At 42.9% G+C, this 19,088-nt stretch overlaps 1 protein-coding gene and 1 non-coding gene across 3 annotated transcripts in view; both read left to right on the top strand.

Annotated features, from left to right (window-relative positions):
* Positions 1-19,088, top strand: part of Mgat5 (alpha-1,6-mannosylglycoprotein 6-beta-N-acetylglucosaminyltransferase) — a 295,861-nt gene that overhangs the window by 171,415 nt on the left and 105,358 nt on the right. For both annotated transcript variants that reach the window (XM_026779700.1, XM_013346690.2), the window contains exons 6-7: positions 15,860-15,931; positions 18,436-18,597. In XM_026779700.1, coding sequence (XP_026635501.1) covers positions 15,860-15,931; positions 18,436-18,597 — 234 coding nt within the window. The remainder of the gene's footprint in view (positions 1-15,859; positions 15,932-18,435; positions 18,598-19,088) is intronic.
* Positions 706-814, top strand: LOC113456267. Its single transcript, XR_003377112.1, has one exon. It is a non-coding gene; the product is annotated as a small nucleolar RNA U6-53/MBII-28 (small nucleolar RNA).

Genomic DNA, 19,088 nt, shown 5'->3' with positions numbered 1-19,088 from the left:
GAGAGAGAGAGAGAGAGAGAGAGAGAGAGAGAGAGAGAGAGAGAGAAAATGTCCTACAGAGTATGTATGGTGGCCAGAGGACAGCTTCAGGTGACTGTCCTGCACTTCGAACCTGATACAGAGTCTCTTACCTTTCTGCTGTATAGAACAAAGTTCATTGGTCCTCAGACTGCAGATTTTCTGGTCTCTGTCTCCCATCTTGCCATGGAAGTCTGGGATTATAGATATCCAACCTTCACAATTGTTCTTTACCCACTGAGCCATCTTCCAACTGAATTTTACATACCTTCAGTGTTTTCTCATAGTTTCTGGTATGTGTTCAAAATACATTTGATAGATTTGTTTGTTTATTTGTTTTGTTTTTTGTTGTTGTTTGTTGTATGTTTGTTGTTTGTTTGTTTGTTTTATTTTATTTTTTGAGAAGGCTCTTATATGGCCAGGCTAGCTTCAATTTCAATTTCTTCATATAAATGAGGATAGCCTGGAACTTCCCAAGTGCTGGGATTTCAAATGTGTCATACTATATCCATTCCTGTGGCTTTTGGTGATTCTTCCTGTGACACTGTATCCTGGTCCTCTGTTGTGTTTCCTGTTGGTTGTTTGTCCCGAGTCTGATCAGAGTAAGGCTATGCAGTAGAACTCAAGGCTTCATGAATCCTAGGCAAGCACCCTAACTGAGGCCCAGCTCCCCTTGCAATTCCTCTGTCCCGATGATGAGTTGCCATGCTAATACTGAGTCACCAGCCAGGCTGTTCCTACCTGGTTTGGGTGCCAGTGAGTTCAACAAGACTTCTCACGTGGAGACCTGAGGGACGGTATGGAAACAAAACCAAAAAACTGCTAGCTTGGCTTATTATCAGTGTATCCTGCGCTGGATGGCTCTTGGTGATTCTCCCTTTGACACTGTATCCTGGTCCTCTGTTGTGTTTCCTATTGGTTGTTTGTCCTGAGTCTGATCAGAGTAAGGCTATGGGTCTCTAGCATCACGGATGGTGTTTCACACTTTTTCTGGGAGGCCTCTACACTAGGTGGTAGATTCCCTAATTCCCTCCTTCCCTCCCCTCTCTCCTTCAGACTGCTTTTTCTCCTCCCACCCTTCTCCTTTCCCTTCCTCCTTGAGCTGGGGCCTCAGGCATGCTGGGACAGTACCCCTGTGCCTAGGTGTGCTTCTTCATCCACTGATGTTAGGTCTGAAAGCCAGGACAAATGTCTGAGGTATCATTAACGCTGGCTGGCAGGCTCTCCCTGCAGCGCTCAGTCCCTAACTAGTAGCAGGATCCTTCAGGTGGGCATACTCTGCCCCCCTCCTCTAAAGAGTCTAGACTTCCCCTCCCCCCAGCTGCTCTTCCCTTTGTAACCCAGCCATTTCGGCTACTCTGGTCCTTTTACCTTTTTTTCCCTTTTGCCTTTTTGGCCTCTTAGCCTCTTGGTCTCCTGACTTTCCCCTCTCTCTGCACAGGGCGTTGGTCATGTCCACTCTGGACTCTCCAAGATGCCTTTGCCTCTGGCAATACTCTTTTTCATTTCTACAATAAACCCTCTTCAGCATACCTAGGAGCAGTAATACCCTCCTCTTTGTTTCTGTAATCCCCAGGGAATGTCCATTGAGGTTTCGTGTCCATTGAGGTGACAATGCTTTCATTTCCTATCCAGTCACCCAAAGTGTTCCTGTAGAAAGCCTGTAAATATTTTATTGCATTTATTTATTATTTAATTATATGTGGGAGCATGGGCATAACATGGCATACATGTGTGGTCAGGGGTCAGCCTCAGGGGTCAGTTCTCTGCTTTCAACTCGAGAGATCTGGGAATTGAATCCCAAGCACCATTTACTACTAAACCATCCTTACTGGCCCCAGAAAACCTTTCCTTCCAAGTTGGCTTCCACAGGTATCTCATACTTTTTATATTAAAAAAGACTTTTTGTGGCTTGCTTGCATGCTTATGTCTTTTTATTGTGATCATTCAGAAGTCATGGGTTGAATAAATGTGATATATTTGACCCACACTCATTATTATCTGGCTGTGCACCATTTTATCACTGTTACAGTAACTGGGACTGTTTTGCTATCAAAAACTTGGAAGCCTGATGCATACATTTGTTGAATAAGTGATTCTGTTCATAGTGTGTTTTGAATACTAGGTTGTACCCTATTAATTTTTATTAAGCTCTATGTTTTTCTCTGCTACCCTCCGGGCCTCTCCCCTCCCCTTCAACCCTCTCCCAAGGTCCCCATGCTCCCAATTCACTCAGGAGATCTTGTCTTTTTCTACTTCCCATGTAGGTTAGATCCATGTATCTTAGGGTCCTCATTGTTGTCTTTCTCTGGGATAGTGATTTGTGAGCTTGTTTTCTTTACATTATGTTTAAAAACCACCTATGAGTTAGTACATGTGATAATTGTCTCTCTGTGTCTGGGTTACCTCACTCAAAATAATGTTTTTTAGCTCCATCCATTTTCCTGCAAAATTCAAGGTGTTGCTTTTTTTTACTGCTGTGTTAGTACTCCATTGTGTAAATGTACCACATTTTCCTTATCCATTCTTTGGTCAAGGGGCATTTAGATTGTTTCCAGGTCATAGCTATGACAAACAATGCTGCTATGAACATAGTTGAGCACATGGCTTATGGCACGGTTAAGCATCATTTGGATATATACCCAAAAGTGGTATTGCTGGGTTTTGAGGAAGTTTCTTAATTTTCTGAGAAATCACCACACTGACATTCAAAGGGGCTGTACCAGCTTGCATTCCCACCCAGCAATGCAGGAGTGTTCCCTTTTCCTCACAACCTCTCCAGCATAAGTTGTCATTAGTGTTTTTGATCTTGGCCATTCTTACAGGTGTAAGATAGAATCTCAGAGTTGTTTTGATTTTCATTTCTCTGATGACTAAGGATATTGAGCATTTCCTTACATGTGTTTCAGCCATTCTAGATTCCTCTGTTGAGAGTTCTCTGTTTAGGTCTGTACTCCATTTTTCTATTGGATTATTTGTTCTTTTGATGACCAATTTCTTGAGTTCTTTGTATATTTTGGAGATCAGTCCTCTATCCCATGTGGGGTTGGTGAAGATCTTTTCCCATTCTGTGGGCTGTCATTCTGTCTTGTTGACCATGTCCTTTGCTTTACAGAAGCTTTTCAGTTTTAGGAGGTCTCATTTATTAATTGTTTCTCTCAGGGTCTGTGCTGCTGGGGTTATATTTAGGAATTGGCTTCTTGTACCAATGCTTTCAAGTGTACTTCCCATTTTCTCTTCTATGAGGTTCACTGTGGCTTACTTTACGTTGAAGTCTTTGATCCATTTGAAGCCGACTTGATCATGGTGGATGTTGGTTCTGGTGTGTTCTTGGATTTGATTTGCCACTGTTTTATTTAGTATTTTTGTATCAATGCTCATGAGTGAGATTGGTCTATAATTCTCTTTCTTAGTAATGTCTTTATATGGTTTAAGTATCAGGGTAATTGTAGCCTCATAAAAAGAGTTTGGCAGTGTTCCTTCTGTTTCTATTGTGTAAAACAATTTGAGGAGCATTGGTATTAGTTCTTCTTTGAAAATCTTGTAGTATTCTGAGCTGAAACCATCTGGTCTTAGGGTTTTTTTTTTAGTTGGGAGAATTTTGATAACTGTCTCTATTTCTTCAGCAGTTATAGGTCTGTTTAATTTGTTTATCTGGTCTTGATTTAATTTTGGTAAGTCATATTTATCCAGAAATTTGCCCATTTCCTTTAAGTTTTCCAATTTTGTGGAGTACAGGTTTTTGAAATATGACCTTATGATTTTCTGAATTTCCTCCATGTCTGTTGTTATGTCCTTTTCATTTCTGATTTTGTTAATTTGGATATTCTCTCTCTGCTTTTTTGGTTAGTTTGGATAAAGGTTTGTCTATTTTGTTTTTTCTCGAAGAACCAAACAACTCTTTGTCTCTTTGATTCTTTTTATTGTTTTCTTTGTTTCTATTTTGTTAACTTCAGCTCTCAGTTTGATTATTGTCTGCCATCTAGTTCTCTTGGGTGAGTTTGCTTCTTTTTGTTCTAAAGTTTCAAATGTTCTGTTAATTTACTGGTGTTGGGTTTTTCCAGCTTTTTATGTAGGCCTTACGTGATATGAACTTTCGTCTTAGCACTGCTTTCATGTGTCCCATAAATTTGGGTATGCTGTGTGGTCATTTTCATCAAATTTTAGGAAGTCTGTAATTTCTCCCTTTATTTCTTCCTTAACCCATTGATGATTCAGGTGAGCATTGTTTAATTTCCATGTGTTTGTGGGTTTTCTGTATTGCTGTTGTATTCTAGTTTTAAGCCATGGTAATCTGATAAGATACATGGTGTTATTCCATTTTTTTTTTATATTTGTTGAAGTTTTTTTGGTTACCAAGTATGTGGTCAATTTTTGAGAAATTTCCATGAGGTGCTGAGAAGAAGGTATATTCTTTTATGTTTGAATGGAATGTTCTATAGGTGTCTGCTAAGTCCATTTGAGTCATAACATCTGTTAGTTCCCTTATTTCTCTGTTTAATTTTTTGTCTGACTGACCTGTCCCATGGTGAGAGTGGAGTGTTGAAGTCTCCCACTATTAGTGTGTAGGGTTTAATATGTGATTTAAGCTTTAGAAGTGTTTCTTTGACATATGAGGGTGCCCTTGTATTTGGGGTAGATGTTCAGTATTGAAATTTCCTCTTGATGGATTTTTCCTGTGACTAATATGAAATGTCCTTCTTTGTCTCTTTTGATTGATTTTAGTTTGAAGTCTATTTTGTTAGATATTAGGATAGCTATAGCAGCTTATTTCTTAGGTCCATTTGATTAGAATTTTTTTTTTTTTTTGCCAACCATTTACTCTGAGGCGATGTCTGTCTTTGAGGTTGAGGTGTGTTTCTTGTATGCAGCAGAAGGATGGATTCTGTTTTTGTATCCGTTCTGTTAGCCTGTGTCTTTTTATAGGTGAGTTGAGTCCATTTATATTAAGGGATATTAATGGCCAATGATTGCTATCTCCTTTTAATTTAGTTTTCATTTTTGGTGATGTTAATTTGTGTGTTTTTCCCTTCTTTGGGATTTGCTGCTATGAGATCATCAATTGTCTGTGTTTTTGTTGATGTAGCCAATTTTCTTGGGTTGGAGTTTTCTTTGTAGTACTTTGTGTAGGGCTGGGGTTGTAGCTAGGCATTGGTTAAATCTGGTTTTGTCATGGAATATCTTGCTTTGTACTTCTATGGTGATTGAAAGTTTTGCTGGGTATAGTAGTCAGGGCTGCCATCCGTGGTCTCTTAATTATGCATTATGCTTGACCACAACCTTCTGACTTTCATTGTCTTCAATGAGAAGTCAGGTATAATTCTGATAGGGCTGCCTTTACATGTTACTTGGCCTTTTCCTTTGCAGCTCTTAAAACTTTTTCTTCATTCTGTATGTTTAGTGTTTTGATTATTATGTGGCTAGGGAACTTTTTTTTATCCTGTCTATTTGGTGTTCTGTAAGCTTCTTGTATCTTCATAGGAATATCTTTCTTTAGGTGGGAAAGTTTTCTTCTATTATTTTGTTAAATATATTTTCTGTGCTTTTGAGTTGAACAACTTCTCCTTCTATACCTATTATTTGTAGGTTTGGTCTTTTTATGGTATCCCATATTTCTTTTTGTTATAATTAATGTTTTCTTTGACAGATGAGTCTATTTCCTCTATTGTATCTTCAGCAATTATCTCTTCCATCTTTTGTATTCTGCTGTTTTGCTTGTGTTCATGGTTCCTGATTGTTTTCTCATGATTTCTGTTCCTATAATTACCTCAGCTTTTTTCTTTATTGTCTCTATTTCAGTTTTCAAGTCTTGAATAGTTTATTTCATATGTTTGATTGCTTTTTCTTGGTTTTCTTTAAGGGATTTTCTGGTGCCTTCCAATTTTTTGTTTGTCTTTTCCTCCATTTCTTTTAGGGGATTTCTCATTTTTTCTTTAAGAGTTTCAAACATTCTCCTGAAGTTATTTTTTAAGTCGTTTTCTTCTGCTTCATTTATATTTGGTTGTTCAAGTCTTGCTGTTGTAGGGTCTCTAGATTTTACTGGTGCTGTGTTGCTCTTTGTGGTGTTGCATGTGTTCTTACCTTATCTACTCATCTTTTCCTCTAATTGGTGTTGTTAGGGCTATCTGTGATTCTGGTGATTAATCTTCTAGGTACCAGTGAATCCAAGGCTCAGATAGTTGTTCCTCATGGTACACTCAGTGCCAGGGTTCTAGTTACCCCATTGGTCACTCTGTGATCCTGAAGATTGCCCAGCATTCCTGGGCTTTGCTCTGCTCCTGTGGAGTTTGCTGTTTCAGGCTTGCTCTGGCCAAGGTTGTTGGCTCAAACCTATTTCTGTAATTGTCCCTGGTCTGGATCCACTCCTGCAGAGGTTCCTGCTTTGGGGTTGGTCCTGCAAAGGTCTCTGGCTCAGGCCTACTTCCTCAGAGGTCCCAGACTCATGCCTGGACCCACAGAGATCTCTGGTTCCTGCCTACTCTCTCAGAGGTCCCACATTCATGCCCAGACCCACAGATGTCCTGGCTTAGGCCTAGTTCCTCAGAGGTTCTGGTTCAGGTCTATTCCCTCAAAGGTCCCAGAATCATACCTGGACCTGCAGCGGTCTCTGGCTCTTGCCCACTCACTCAGCGGTTTCTCCCCTGTATCTACTCCTGTGGAGTTCGCTGTCTCTGGTCTGCTCAGGCCCAGGTCGCTGGCTCAGTCCTGCCTCCAAAAATGTCCCTGGTCTGGATCCACTCCCACTCCCATGGAACTTGCTTTCTCAGGCCTGCTATGGCCTAGGTAGCTGCTAGCTCTGCTACTCAACTTTTAAGCTGCCTCAGAGAGATATGTGGGCTTTAGTTGGTCTTCCTTCTGGGGAAAAAAAAAAAAAGCTGTTTCCATTGAGTGCTTCTCTAAGGGGTTTTCTTACTCACACTTCCTCATTCAATTGCTGATTCTGCAGTTGCTTTTCTGAGACATCAAGAATTCTGTCCTGTCACTCACTGATTCTGTTTTCCTTCCTGTTCAGCATATTCTTTGTAGTCCATTGCCTTCACAACTCTTGACAGTTCTTTCCCTGTATATACATACACACATATGTACATACACACACATACATACACATATATGTATACACATACATATATATGCATATACACACATATATACATACATACAGATATGTGTATACACACATACAGATATATGTATACACATACATATATATGCATATACACACATATATACATACATACAGATATGTGTATACACACATACAGATATATGTATACACATACACACACATGTGTGTGTATATATATTTTTTTCTACTAGAAATACCCTAGCTCACTAATCTACCTTTTGAGCCTAAAGATGGGTCAACCGATATAGGTGGGTATAACTTGACAATCAATCTGGTTTATACCTCTCTAAATAATTCTAATATTGACCCTTATATGAGCAACAAAACTCAATCACCTCTTTTTTTTTTAGTTACTAACTCAACAATGCTATTTCAGATCTTTTCCTTTCTCCTTAAGCCTCAGATCTGTTCTTTCCTTCTAGAAAGTGGCCTGACTGTGAAGCTGTCTAAAGGGACACTCCAGGATCTTTCCACAAGACCAGTTTCCCCTTCCTTTATAACAGCTAAGATATTTTGTGTTTTCTATATATCATGTGTGTCAAAAATTCCTTATTTTAACAAATATCTACATTGCTCCTACTGTGTTCCTAGAGTAGTCCAAGGGATCATATTGCCACCAAGACTTCATTGTCAGAATTTTATATATAATAATTCATTTCATTCTCATATTAGCATTATTAGGTCATTATTATTATTATTATTATTATTATTATTATTATTATTTATTATTACTATTAATCTCCCTGAAATGTACATGGTTAGGTTAACTAACCAAAATCATCATATGAGCCACCCTCTCAAAAGTATATGCTCTTTTTAGGCCATATTTTGATTCTTTTTCAAATTACCTATGCTGGGAGTTGGGTATGTGAACACACACAGTGTCTGTGGAGCTGAGAAGAAGGCAATAGATGTCCTGGGGCTGGAGTTTTCAGGGAGAGTAAGTCATCCGATAAGGATGACTGCAATTGAACTTGGACCCTACTCAAATCAGTTCACGTTCTTAACCGCCGAGCCATCTCTCCATGTGCTCTTGGCCTGTTTTTACCATGGCTTGTGTAGCATTTTTATTAGACATAGTGTATTGGGTTAGGAAAAAGCATTACACCGAGAGCTAAGATAGAGGGGTTTCATAGGTCCCCCAAGCTCTTGCATCTAGAAAGAAGGAAAGCTGGAACTTGAATCAAGTCTGCAGAGTTTTGCTTTCACCTCCGCATTGCCTGTTGCTCCATACAAGGTTCATCCTCTCTGCCTGCTCTTCACCCTGATCCACCCTGCATTCCCAAGAACCTCTAGGAACAATAGGCACAAGGTTTCCCATCTCCAAAAGGAAGCCCATTTCTTCTGGCTTACTTTTCATAGCCTATGTCGGAGTCTGTGACTAGAGCTCTTGTTTAGTTTTCTTCCCCAAGACTTAGTGCAGTGACTGGCGTGCAGCAGATACATAATTATTATGGCGTGGACAGATGAGTGGGAGTGACCTTAGGGAAAGGGGTAAATTGGAGACTGGCCACATGATTCAAGTTAGCTCACCCCAGAAATTATTAAATATTTAACATGAATTTATTTAAAAAATTTTAAAACTAATTTCTATTTTGAAAAAAATAGTTCAAAGTCAGAATTCACTCCATCTCCTTCCTGTAAAACAACACAAAGTATCAAGGAAAGTAAGAAATAAATTCATATTATGTTCTGAACAATTTTAGTGATAGTTAAGTTCAGATAAAACAGAAATTCAAAAAAAGAAAGTTCCAGGATAGGCACCAAAGCTACAGAGAAACCTTGTCTCAAAACAAAACAACAACAACAAAAAAAAAAAAAACATAGTAGAATGAATGAGCCAGTTATAATAGAATTATTCTCATGGTCATTTAAGATGATATTGAGCCAAAGTCATATGCTAAACAGCAAACCGGTAATGTCTGTAAGGAGTCTTTTCTGTCCCACCAGCCAGCTCGTAAATAATGACATAGAGACTTCCTATTAATTATGAAAGCTCAGCCTATAATTTAGGCTTATTCTTAATTAGCTCTTATCACTTAAATTAACCCATTTATATTAATCTACGTTCTATCACGTGGTATTACCTCTTCCATCTTGCTCCTCCTGTTTCCTCTTTGTATTTCCTGGGTCTCTTGAGCCTTAGTTCCTCCTTTTCCTTTCTCTCCCTGGAAATCCTATCCCCCCCCCCCTTGCCCAGCTATTGGCTGTTCAGAATTTTATTACACCAATCACAGCAATACATCTTCACACAGTGCACAGATATCCCACAGCAGGTGTCCCTGGTCTCCAGGATCTGACTGCCTCCCAACTTTGAATAGCACCGGCTGTAGACATGGACTCGGGCTGAATGAAGCCAATTCTTAGGAGGGCTTGTGTCTGTTTTACTTGTATGCTCATCTGCAGAGGAATTCATTTGCTATCTCTCCTGTATGATGAGAAGCGACTCTTCTTAGCTAATGGCAATTTAAATTTAAACCTGAGATGGGTTTTAAAACTCTGTGTCATACTGGGGGTGGGTGGGTGGCATACTCTTTAATCCCAGCACTCCAAAGGCAAACCCAGGTGGATCTCTGAGTTCAAAGCCAGCCTGGTCTACAGTGTGAGTTTCAGGACAGCCAGGGAAACCCTGTCTTGAAAAACAAACAAACTAAAACCTCTGTGTCACTAGCTCCTTAGACTCTGTTGGTTCTGAGGCATATGGAAGCCTTTATGCGGCTTCTCCGTGTCCTATCCTGAGCAGGCCTCTGAAGAATCCCTCCAGCCCCTGGCTTGCTCCTACACACAGCCAGCTGCATTCACAGTCTGTGTCTGGAGCATTCCTGCCTGCCCTCGTAGAAGCAATCATGGCTCTGCAGACCACATCCTCACCACAGTTCTGTCTGCAATGTTACTTCAGTTAACTCACAATCTGTCTGCAGAAGCCTGCTTATGTTCAATGGAAGTTTCTTTCTTTGTTTTATTTTATTTTATTGTTTCTGTAAATTTTTTTGAGACAAGGTTTCTCTGTGTAGCTTTGGAGCCTGTTCTGGAACTAGCTCTGTAGACCAGGCTGACCTCAAACTCACAGACATCCTCCTGCCTCTGCCTCTCAAGTGCTGCTATTAAAGATGTGTGCCACCACCGCCCGGCTCACTGGAAGTTTCTAGCAGCAAACAATTCACTAAATAACCTCTATTGTACTATCTTATTATATTGTCTACCCTTTATTTGTTACCATTGTTTGTTTCTTCTGTGTGTACCAGTTACTTTTCTCTGCTGCAACAAGCTATCTTACCAAAGCAAGCTAAGGCGTGTTTGGGCTCACACGCAGTTCAAGGGTACAGTCCACCAAGGTGGGAAACACCTGGCGACAGGGGATAAATGATGTAATTATATTTTAATTTCAAAATTTAAAATGTATTACATTTTAAAAAGTAAAGCCTATCAGAACAAAACACACAGTAGATGTAGGGCTGGGTCTTCTATGTGGAATGCCTGGCACTCTGAATGCTATAGGCAAGGAAGGATGATATAAATGGATGTGTGGCCTATCTATAAAACACATGTACACACACCACACACATACACACAACCATTATAATATGCAGGTTAACAAAAGGGAAAAGAATGAAAGACCCCAAGCCCCAAACACACAAAAAGACAAAGAGTCTTTTCTTAGGCATTCCGTTTGGGGGGAAATTTTGTTTGTTATTTTATTTTGATTTTTGAAACAAGGTCACATTGTGGGGCTTTGGCTGGCCTAGAATACACTATGTTGACCAAACTGGCCCAGAACTCAAGAGATCAAGCTGCCACCGCCCCCAGAGTGCGGGAGTGTGGGCTCCTGAACCTGGTAGTTGGTTTTGATCGTGTTTATCTCCTGGAAAAGGTGGCATGGGGTCCTGTGTGTCAGTAATCCATAGAACAAAACACTCTCCCTTAACAGGAAAAGATACCCAAACTGAGGCTCTTTCCAAAGAGAAGAGCATTCGCACACAGAGATCAGTCCCGAAAGCCTGCGTTTGTACCCCCTGGCATCTACCATTAGTGTTGACAGCAGGCTCCTTGCTTCTTCTTTTAACCCCCCCCCTTGAGCTGTGTGTCTGTCTGCCAGCAGTTTCTCTTTCCTTACATGCAATGACTCCTCCATACGTGGACCTTGGAAAGCAGCGTGACCCAGTTAGGACTTGTAGGAACTGCTTTGATTTCCCAGCCTCCTGACAAAGCTGCAAAACCTATTTAGTTCAAAGAAGGCTAAATCGCCAGGAGGAATGTCAAAATTGTTTTATTTTATGTCTCATCTCTCAAGAAAAGTGATGTATAGAGCCCTCTCCACTGGATATCTGTTAGTGTTCGGAAGTTCAGGCCCAGCAGGTCTTCCGTGTCTCACTCTGCGGCATCTTCATTCTGCGGCCCGTGGCACTAGCTAAAAAGATTAGCTTGTGTCTAAAGCGTTTTGCCTGCAAATCGAACAAGATTAGAGAGTAGTGCTGCCGCCTTATCAATCGCTCGGTGTGTGCTACCGTGAATTCAGATGGTTTTCCATTTTGCGTGTGTGTACCTTTTTGCAGGCGTGCGTGTGTTTGTTGTGTGTTGGATGTCTTCCGGCGTTGCTCTCGCATTATTTTTTGAGACCATCTCTTAGTGATCCTGGAACGTGCTGATTCCACTAGAGCAGTGGTTCTCAACCTGTGGGTCCTGACCCCTCTTTGGGGGGAAGGGTGTCACATGCTTCTATCACAGGGCTCGCATGTCAAATATTTACATTATGATTCATAACAGTAGCAACCTTGCAGGTAGGAAGTAGCAACAAAATTTTATGGTTGGTTACCACAATACAAGGAGCTGTACTAAAGGGTCAAAGCATTAGGAAGGTTGAAAACTACTGAGCTGGACTGTCTGGGCACGGTTCTCCTGTCTATGTCTTCCCGGCACTTGAGTTACAGGAACATACCGACACACCAGGTTTCCAAGCATGAGTGCTAGGGATCAAACCCAGGTCCTCACCTTTGTGTGTCAAGCATTTTAGTCACTGGGCTATCTCCCCAATCCAGTTTCCCGTCGTTCACTGTGGTGGACGATAGGCTGCCCTTGATAGGCTGTGTGCTCTAAGATTGGGGAGAGGTGAGGGGATATGAGGGGCAAGGTCTCTCTGCACTGCGGGCAAGCCTTTAGCCAAGGGCCACAGCTGGAGAAGTGTAGCCAAGGCAGCCATGACGGAAGGGTCTGGAGGCGGTGGTAGGGCCCAGAGACACTGTGAGCCAGCCCTAGAGTAGCTGTTCTGGAACAGTTTGAATCAGGGCAGTTCCTGTGAGTCAGGCAGTGGGCTCCTCCTGGGGTCGACTTTATTGATCAGCTGTGATAGTAATGGGCCAAGCTCATTAAATGACACTGGATGCATCAGACAGAAAATGCAGTTACATATCAGGAGGTCAAATTGTTAGCTGCAAGCGCGGTTTTCCCCCGCGTGCTCATCACGGGGCTTTTATTTAGGAAAATGTTGCCCTGTGGAAGGCAGTTTGTTTCATTACTTGAGTTATCACCAGTGCTGGCTCTCCTCCAGTTCTGGTAATCCTCTGAGGTTCCACAGAGAAAAAGAGAAATATTTTGTTTTTCCTCTTCTCCCCACAGGGTAATTGGCTTACATATAATTTAATTATTTCATCAACTAGTTAGCCTATCCCTGTGAAGAGCACCCTTAGCTCACCCTCCCTTTGTGGGTTAAGGTCTGTATCTGTTTGCCCATCCTTCCGATGGCATGCATGGCTGAAACAGCTGCCTAAGAGCTCGGCTGGACCACTCTATTTTCCGTATTTGCAGAGATGTCCTTGGAGGCAGCAAAAGGGTAGCTAGTGATTTAGAGAAATAAGAACTAAGAAAATGATCGGCTCAAACAAGGAATTACAGCCTTGAGAGCTCTCTAGTGAAGTCATGATTCAGATCACCTTGGAATGACTGTTCTCATCACTAAGCCGCCGAAGGCTCCTCACGGGGCGGAGGGATGTGAAGGGAGGACTTTATCAGTGTCTGGTCACGCGATGGTGTCGCCTCTTAGCTGGCTTTCTTTATTCACAGTCTTTCTTCACCTTTCCCCTTCATCTTCTTCGAGGGGAGATGTTTTTATCCTGACAGTACAGACTTTATTTCTTCAGTGCTGGGGAGAGGCTGGATCCGTAGAGTGCCTGCTGCTCTCACGTGAGGACCTGAGTTAGGATCTCCAGCACCTACGTAAGCAGGATGGACACAGGGCTGCACCTGTAACTCCAGAGCAGGGCAGGCAGAGAAAGCTGGGTCCCTAGAGCTTGCTGTTTACCGGTCTGCTGAACAGATGAGCTCAGGGAGAGATAGAGAGAGAGAGAGACAGAGAACAAAATTAAAATTAAGATGGAGAGTGATGGCAGAAGACATTCAATATCATCTTCTGTCCTCCACATATGGACACACGGGAACACAAACATGTCACACACACAAAGGAAATCTAGCCAAGTGGATGAAGAATAAATATATGTTTAAAAATGAACTTGGTTGTGTATTTATTTCTGAGGATTCCTGACATCCATGCCTAATGTGTATTTGGTTGAGGGTCTCCCAGCCAAGCCCAGGACCCATCCGGAGCCTTCGTATTATAAATAGGCTGTATTGGGATGTTATACTGAGTCCGTTTACTAAGACTTAATTGGTGTCACATGAATCGGTCTGGCCTAAGAACAGCCAGCACAGTTGCCTAAGACATTTCTGGGACCAGCTGAGGAGTCATGCTTTGCTGAGCTGCTTTTCTGCTCGTTTTTCCTGAGGTGTGGAGCTGGTTCTGTTGCTTTTCATGATCATACCATTGAAAGGCCCACAGTGATTTAGATCATGGACCTCCAAGGCAGGTTAATATCCTCTCTTAGGAGTGAAAGTGTTTGGCTTTCCACGTGGGAGAGTTCATGAGTGACTGCAGCCACTCCTAACCATCACAGGAAGAGAACATCACGCTTTCCCTGCCCCCCTGTAAGCCTCACTGCCCTTGGCTCATCTGCTTTCGGATCTTTTCCATAGCAGATGGCTTTATGCAAATATGGCCAATTATTTTTGGTCATAGTAAATATCACCTTGCATTATGAGTCAGTTCTAGATTTTACTGAAACTGACATGTTTCTTTGAAAACCCACCCACACCAAGAAGATAGATTATCTTGTTTGCCTGCTCTGCCAACCCACAAACAAGGCTGTGGTTCCGTGTCTCAGTGACCCTCAATGGATGCCCTTTTGTAAAATCTTATAGGTCTCCCTGACTGAATAACAGTGATTTCCAATGCCAGTTCTTGAGCCATCTTTATTAGTAAAGAGATGAATACCATGCTATCTCTGAAATGTCATTGCTATTTTAGCTAAATAGGCTAAATGTTACTATCACTCAATGTATTTATATTGGTTTTTCTTTCCTAGAATTTTTATTTTAATTATGCATATATGAGGAGGGGCAATATGTGTGTGTGAGTTCGGTTCCTTTAGAAGCCAGAAGAAGGTGTCATATCCCCTGGAGCAGGGGTGGGGGTGGAGGGCAGGAGGTAATGGAGAATTGTGAGCTGCTCCATGTGGGTGCTGGGAACTGAACTTAGGTCCTTTGCAAGTGCAGATCGTCATCTTAACTTCTGAGCTCCTTCCTAGAATCTCTCCAGCCCGTTCTGAATGATAATCATAATAAAATTATTAATTTCTCTAATCTCTTTGGTAACTTTTCTTGAGGGAAGTTTTACCAATCCTGTAAGTTTCCACTTTTCTTTCTCTCTTCCCCCAATGGCTGTCAGATGTGTTCATCCTGAGCCTAAAAGCCACATACACCCAAGATAGCTGTGAATGAGTGCAGCCTCACACAAAATTATAGGCTTGCTTAAAGCATTATGAGATGTGTGTGTGGTGTGTGTGTGTTTTGTAATTCTGTAGTGAGCTTCTCCGGTAGTTACCTCAGCATCAGAAGGTTGGACACAGCAGGCGTGCGGACAGGTCATTTTGTGGAAGGGCTCTCATGAGATCGCTGCATAGATATCTAACCCATTCCTGTTTAACTGGAGTTTGAGACAGGGTCTTTGTGTAGCTCACACTGCCCTAAAACTCATTTTCCAGCCAAGGAAGACCTAGAATGTCTGATCCTCCTGCCTCCACCTCTTGGTACTGGCAGGACAGGTGCGAGCCACCAGTCCTAGGTTATTTATTGAGACAGTGTCAAGGAAACACCCAGAAAACAAGCCTTGGCTAATTAGCATTAAACCTTGGCTTGCGTTCCTGATCCTCAAATCAGAGATCTAATTTTTTGGCCTGAAGGCCATCTGTTCCCTTTAGATGTGCCTGAACAGATCAAAAATCACCCCTGCCCATTTGCTGACTGGTATCACAGTGGCTCCTTCACACTGCCATTCCCTGTAGAAGTGTTCGGAGAACACTCGTCCCCTCTTCTGGATGTGGGGGATTAGCTGAAGGACTCACTCCCTGTAATTAGGGACAGGTGGAAGATGTGGTCAAGCACTTCTTAACGACCTTGGTGGAAGGATGCTGCCCCACTGAGGGGCACCTGCATCTGGGCAGCTCACTGATGCCACAGGAGTTTGGTTGATATCTGGTTAATTAGTTCCACCCAACCCCTCCCCCTCCCGCCATGTTTGTTGTGAGCTGGGCAGAGTTCTTAGCACTTTTGTGTATGAGCGGAAGGATGAACCAGTGTATTCAAGCATTTCTGATTTATCTCTTTCAGGTTGAAAATTGGTGTCCCCGTTTACCTTGGAGAGCGAAAAATCCCTATGAAGAAGCCGATCATAATTCATTGGTAAATGGCTGTGGAGCACTCTTCCTCCCCTTGGGCGCTCGGGTCCTATGCTACATGATGCACGCAGCGTCCTTTGGAAGTGCCAGCTGAAACCCCAAGTCTGGCTGGCCCAATCATAGACCAGTTAGCGTAGGTTTATTTATTGAACAATTCTCTGAAGGTCCCGAAATGATGGGCCACAGAGAAGGATGAGCTCCCGTGCCAGATGTGGAGGCCTTGGGTGATCTAATGAGGGGACTGGCTGTAAATAATGACCAGGCTTGTCACCAGGCTCTAATGCCTGCTGAGGAAGATTAATGAGGAAGGACGGTCTCAAGTGTGGAGGTCAGGGGAGTCCGAAGAGAAGATGACGAGCAGCTGCATGTAGAAGGGCAAGCAGTGCTCTGTGAGGTGTGGGGAGACAGGTGTGTCTCCACGGGAAGTCTGTCTTTGGTATCACACTACAAGGCTGGGCAGGCAAGGTCAGAGGTTTGGGTAAGCTGGGTTGAAGATGCAGTGCAATTAGAAAGAGGAAGGGACTCCAGAGACCTTTCGATGCTATCTCGAAAGCGTGGACATTTTTGCATTTTCTTTAGACATAGATCAGCAAATCATTCGAAAAGTCTTTATTATCTTTCATTGTTTTTCTTTGTGTGTCTGTTTTATTTGTATGCCTGCATGAGATTTTTGTGCACAGTGTACATGCAGGAGCCCATAGAGGCAAGACGAGGGCATCAGACCCCTGGGACTAGAGTTGCAGATGGTAGTGAGCTGCTCGGCATGGGTGCTGGGAACTGAACCCCACTGTTCTGCAAGAGCAGTCAGCGCCCTTAACCACCGAGTCTTCTCTCTAGCCCAAAGCAGACATTTTCCAGGAAAGGTCAAGGTGGGGGTTAGGATGTGTCTCGGTTGGTAGAATGCTCACCTAGCGTGCAAGAAGCCCTTGGGTTCAGTCTGCAACATGGTAAAGTGGACTTGGTGGTGCGTGCCTGTCATCCTAGCACCTGGGAGGTAGGGGCAGGAGAATTAGAAACCATGATTATCCTTGGCTGCATAGAGAGTTCAAGACCAGCTTAGGCTACCTGACACCCCATCATGTACTAACGTAATAGAGCTCACCAGCTCAATAGATGCCTCAGCAAGCAAAGGCGCCTACTGCCAAGTCTGAAGACTTGCGTTTCATTCCCTAGGACCCACACGATACAGAGAGAAAACCAATTGCTGCAGGTTGTCTTCTGACTTAAACACACACTTGAGCGTGGGTGGGTGTGCGCGCCTGTGCTCACAGGCTCACACACGCACACACATTCTAAATAAGTAAAAACGTCGTAAACAAGAAAAACGTAAAACGCCAGATAGTGTTTTTGTCTTTGTCGGAGCTTTGATCTCACGCCTGCTCAGTTCCGTAGTCCTAACACAGAGAGCAGCCATGGGTAATTAATATGTCATGAAGGGTGCGGCAGTGTTCCACTAAAACGGCATGTACACACACAGCCAGCTAGGAGAACCGCTCTATGGCCAGGGTTTGTGAACTCAAGTGGAGACCATGGGAGACTGTGGGTCAAGGAGGGAGAGAAACGCTCAGAATGAGCCATGAAGACGGCTAAGAGATGGGTTTGGTTTGCTTGACGGATACCAAGTTGCTCTCATCTTCTAATCAGAGGCAGCATCCAGCTACAGTATCCAGAGGAGCAGGAAAAATAGTCTTCCTGGGCCTTAAATTATTCTGCTCTGAATCTTAAACTGTACTCAGCCATGGTAGAAACAAACCCGATCCCTAGCTTTTAAAATTCCTTAGAAATATCCAGTTTTGTTGGTTTGGCCCAGGACAAAACTAGAAAATGATCATTTTTCCCCATCTTACCCTGGGAGGAGAAGCTCTCTGGGAACCCGCACAGTGTTGGCTGGCCTGTTGGAGCTGATAGTTTTTCCTGGTGGTCAGCTGCCTAGAAGGAGCCTCCAGGACACAGATAAGTCTTGGCACAGGGGATTTGAAGGTACATCGGGTAGATCCATTGTGAAAACTACATTCCAGCGTTGCACAGGCTTCACGGTGACCATGCCTACTTTCTCAATCTCTAATGTTTTCAGTGATGTCCCTTGTAACAAAATCTGCACTGGGGGGAGTTCTGTTTAAATTTGCAGTCCTTCTTCTTAAAGTCTTTCAATCACATTTATTTTATTTGTGCATGCATGTGTATGGGCATGTGTGTGCCACAGTGAGCATTGGAGGCCAGGAGACAACCTGTGAGTCAGTTCTCTGTCTCTTCCACAGGAGGGTCCTGTGGATTGAACTCAGATTGCCAGGCTCTTTGGCAAGAGCCTTTACCTGCCGAGCCATCTCGTTGGCCCTCTCCCTTGGGACTCTTAAGCAAGGGCCATGCAGAGAGTCAAGGTTGATTTCTGAAATCCTGGATTTAATTGGCTCTCAGGTTTAAAATGCCCAATCATGAAAATCACTTTCCATCCTAGGATTTTACTTAACCTTCTGTTCATTTTATCCCGTTTCTTTCTCTTTTCCCTAGGCGGAAATCCGTACGGATTTTAACATTCTCTATAGCATGATGAAGAAGCACGAGGAGTTTCGGTGGATGAGACTCCGGATCCGGAGAATGGCTGATGCGTGGATCCAAGCTATCAAATCTCTGGCAGAGAAACAAAACCTTGAAAAGAGAAAACGGAAGAAAGTGAGTTTCTTAATTCGGTTCCTTTATATGGCAGCTTCCTCCTAAAATTTGACTTTGCTTGGAAACAAGATGAAGAGCGATGTCATGTGTCAAGTGACATTCCATCAGAGATGAGCTCGGCGTCTCCTCGCCCCAGTCTGAGGTTTTCTGTTCTCATGCTCGATGTCTTCCTCTGTGTTCTGTGAATGTGTGCACAGATAGACACATCTCCAGACACACACGCACACACACGCACGCACACAAAACAAGATAGATGGTGACTGAGAGGTGGTAGCCAAGGACAGAAAGTAGGGCTGGGAAATGGTTTCCATACCTGTTACATCCACTTCTTCACGCACACACACATGCACACACACGCATGCACACACACACGTGCACACACACACGCACACACACGCACGCACACAAAACAAGATAGATGGTGACTGAGAGGTGGTAGCCAAGGACAGAAAGTAGGGGTGGGCAATGGTTTCCATACCTGTTACATCCAC

The sequence above is a fragment of the Microtus ochrogaster genome, chromosome 6 (assembly GCF_000317375.1).
Source record: "Microtus ochrogaster isolate Prairie Vole_2 chromosome 6, MicOch1.0, whole genome shotgun sequence".
Taxonomy (NCBI): domain Eukaryota; kingdom Metazoa; phylum Chordata; class Mammalia; order Rodentia; family Cricetidae; genus Microtus; species Microtus ochrogaster.
This window is presented reverse-complemented; position numbering and strand designations above follow the sequence as displayed.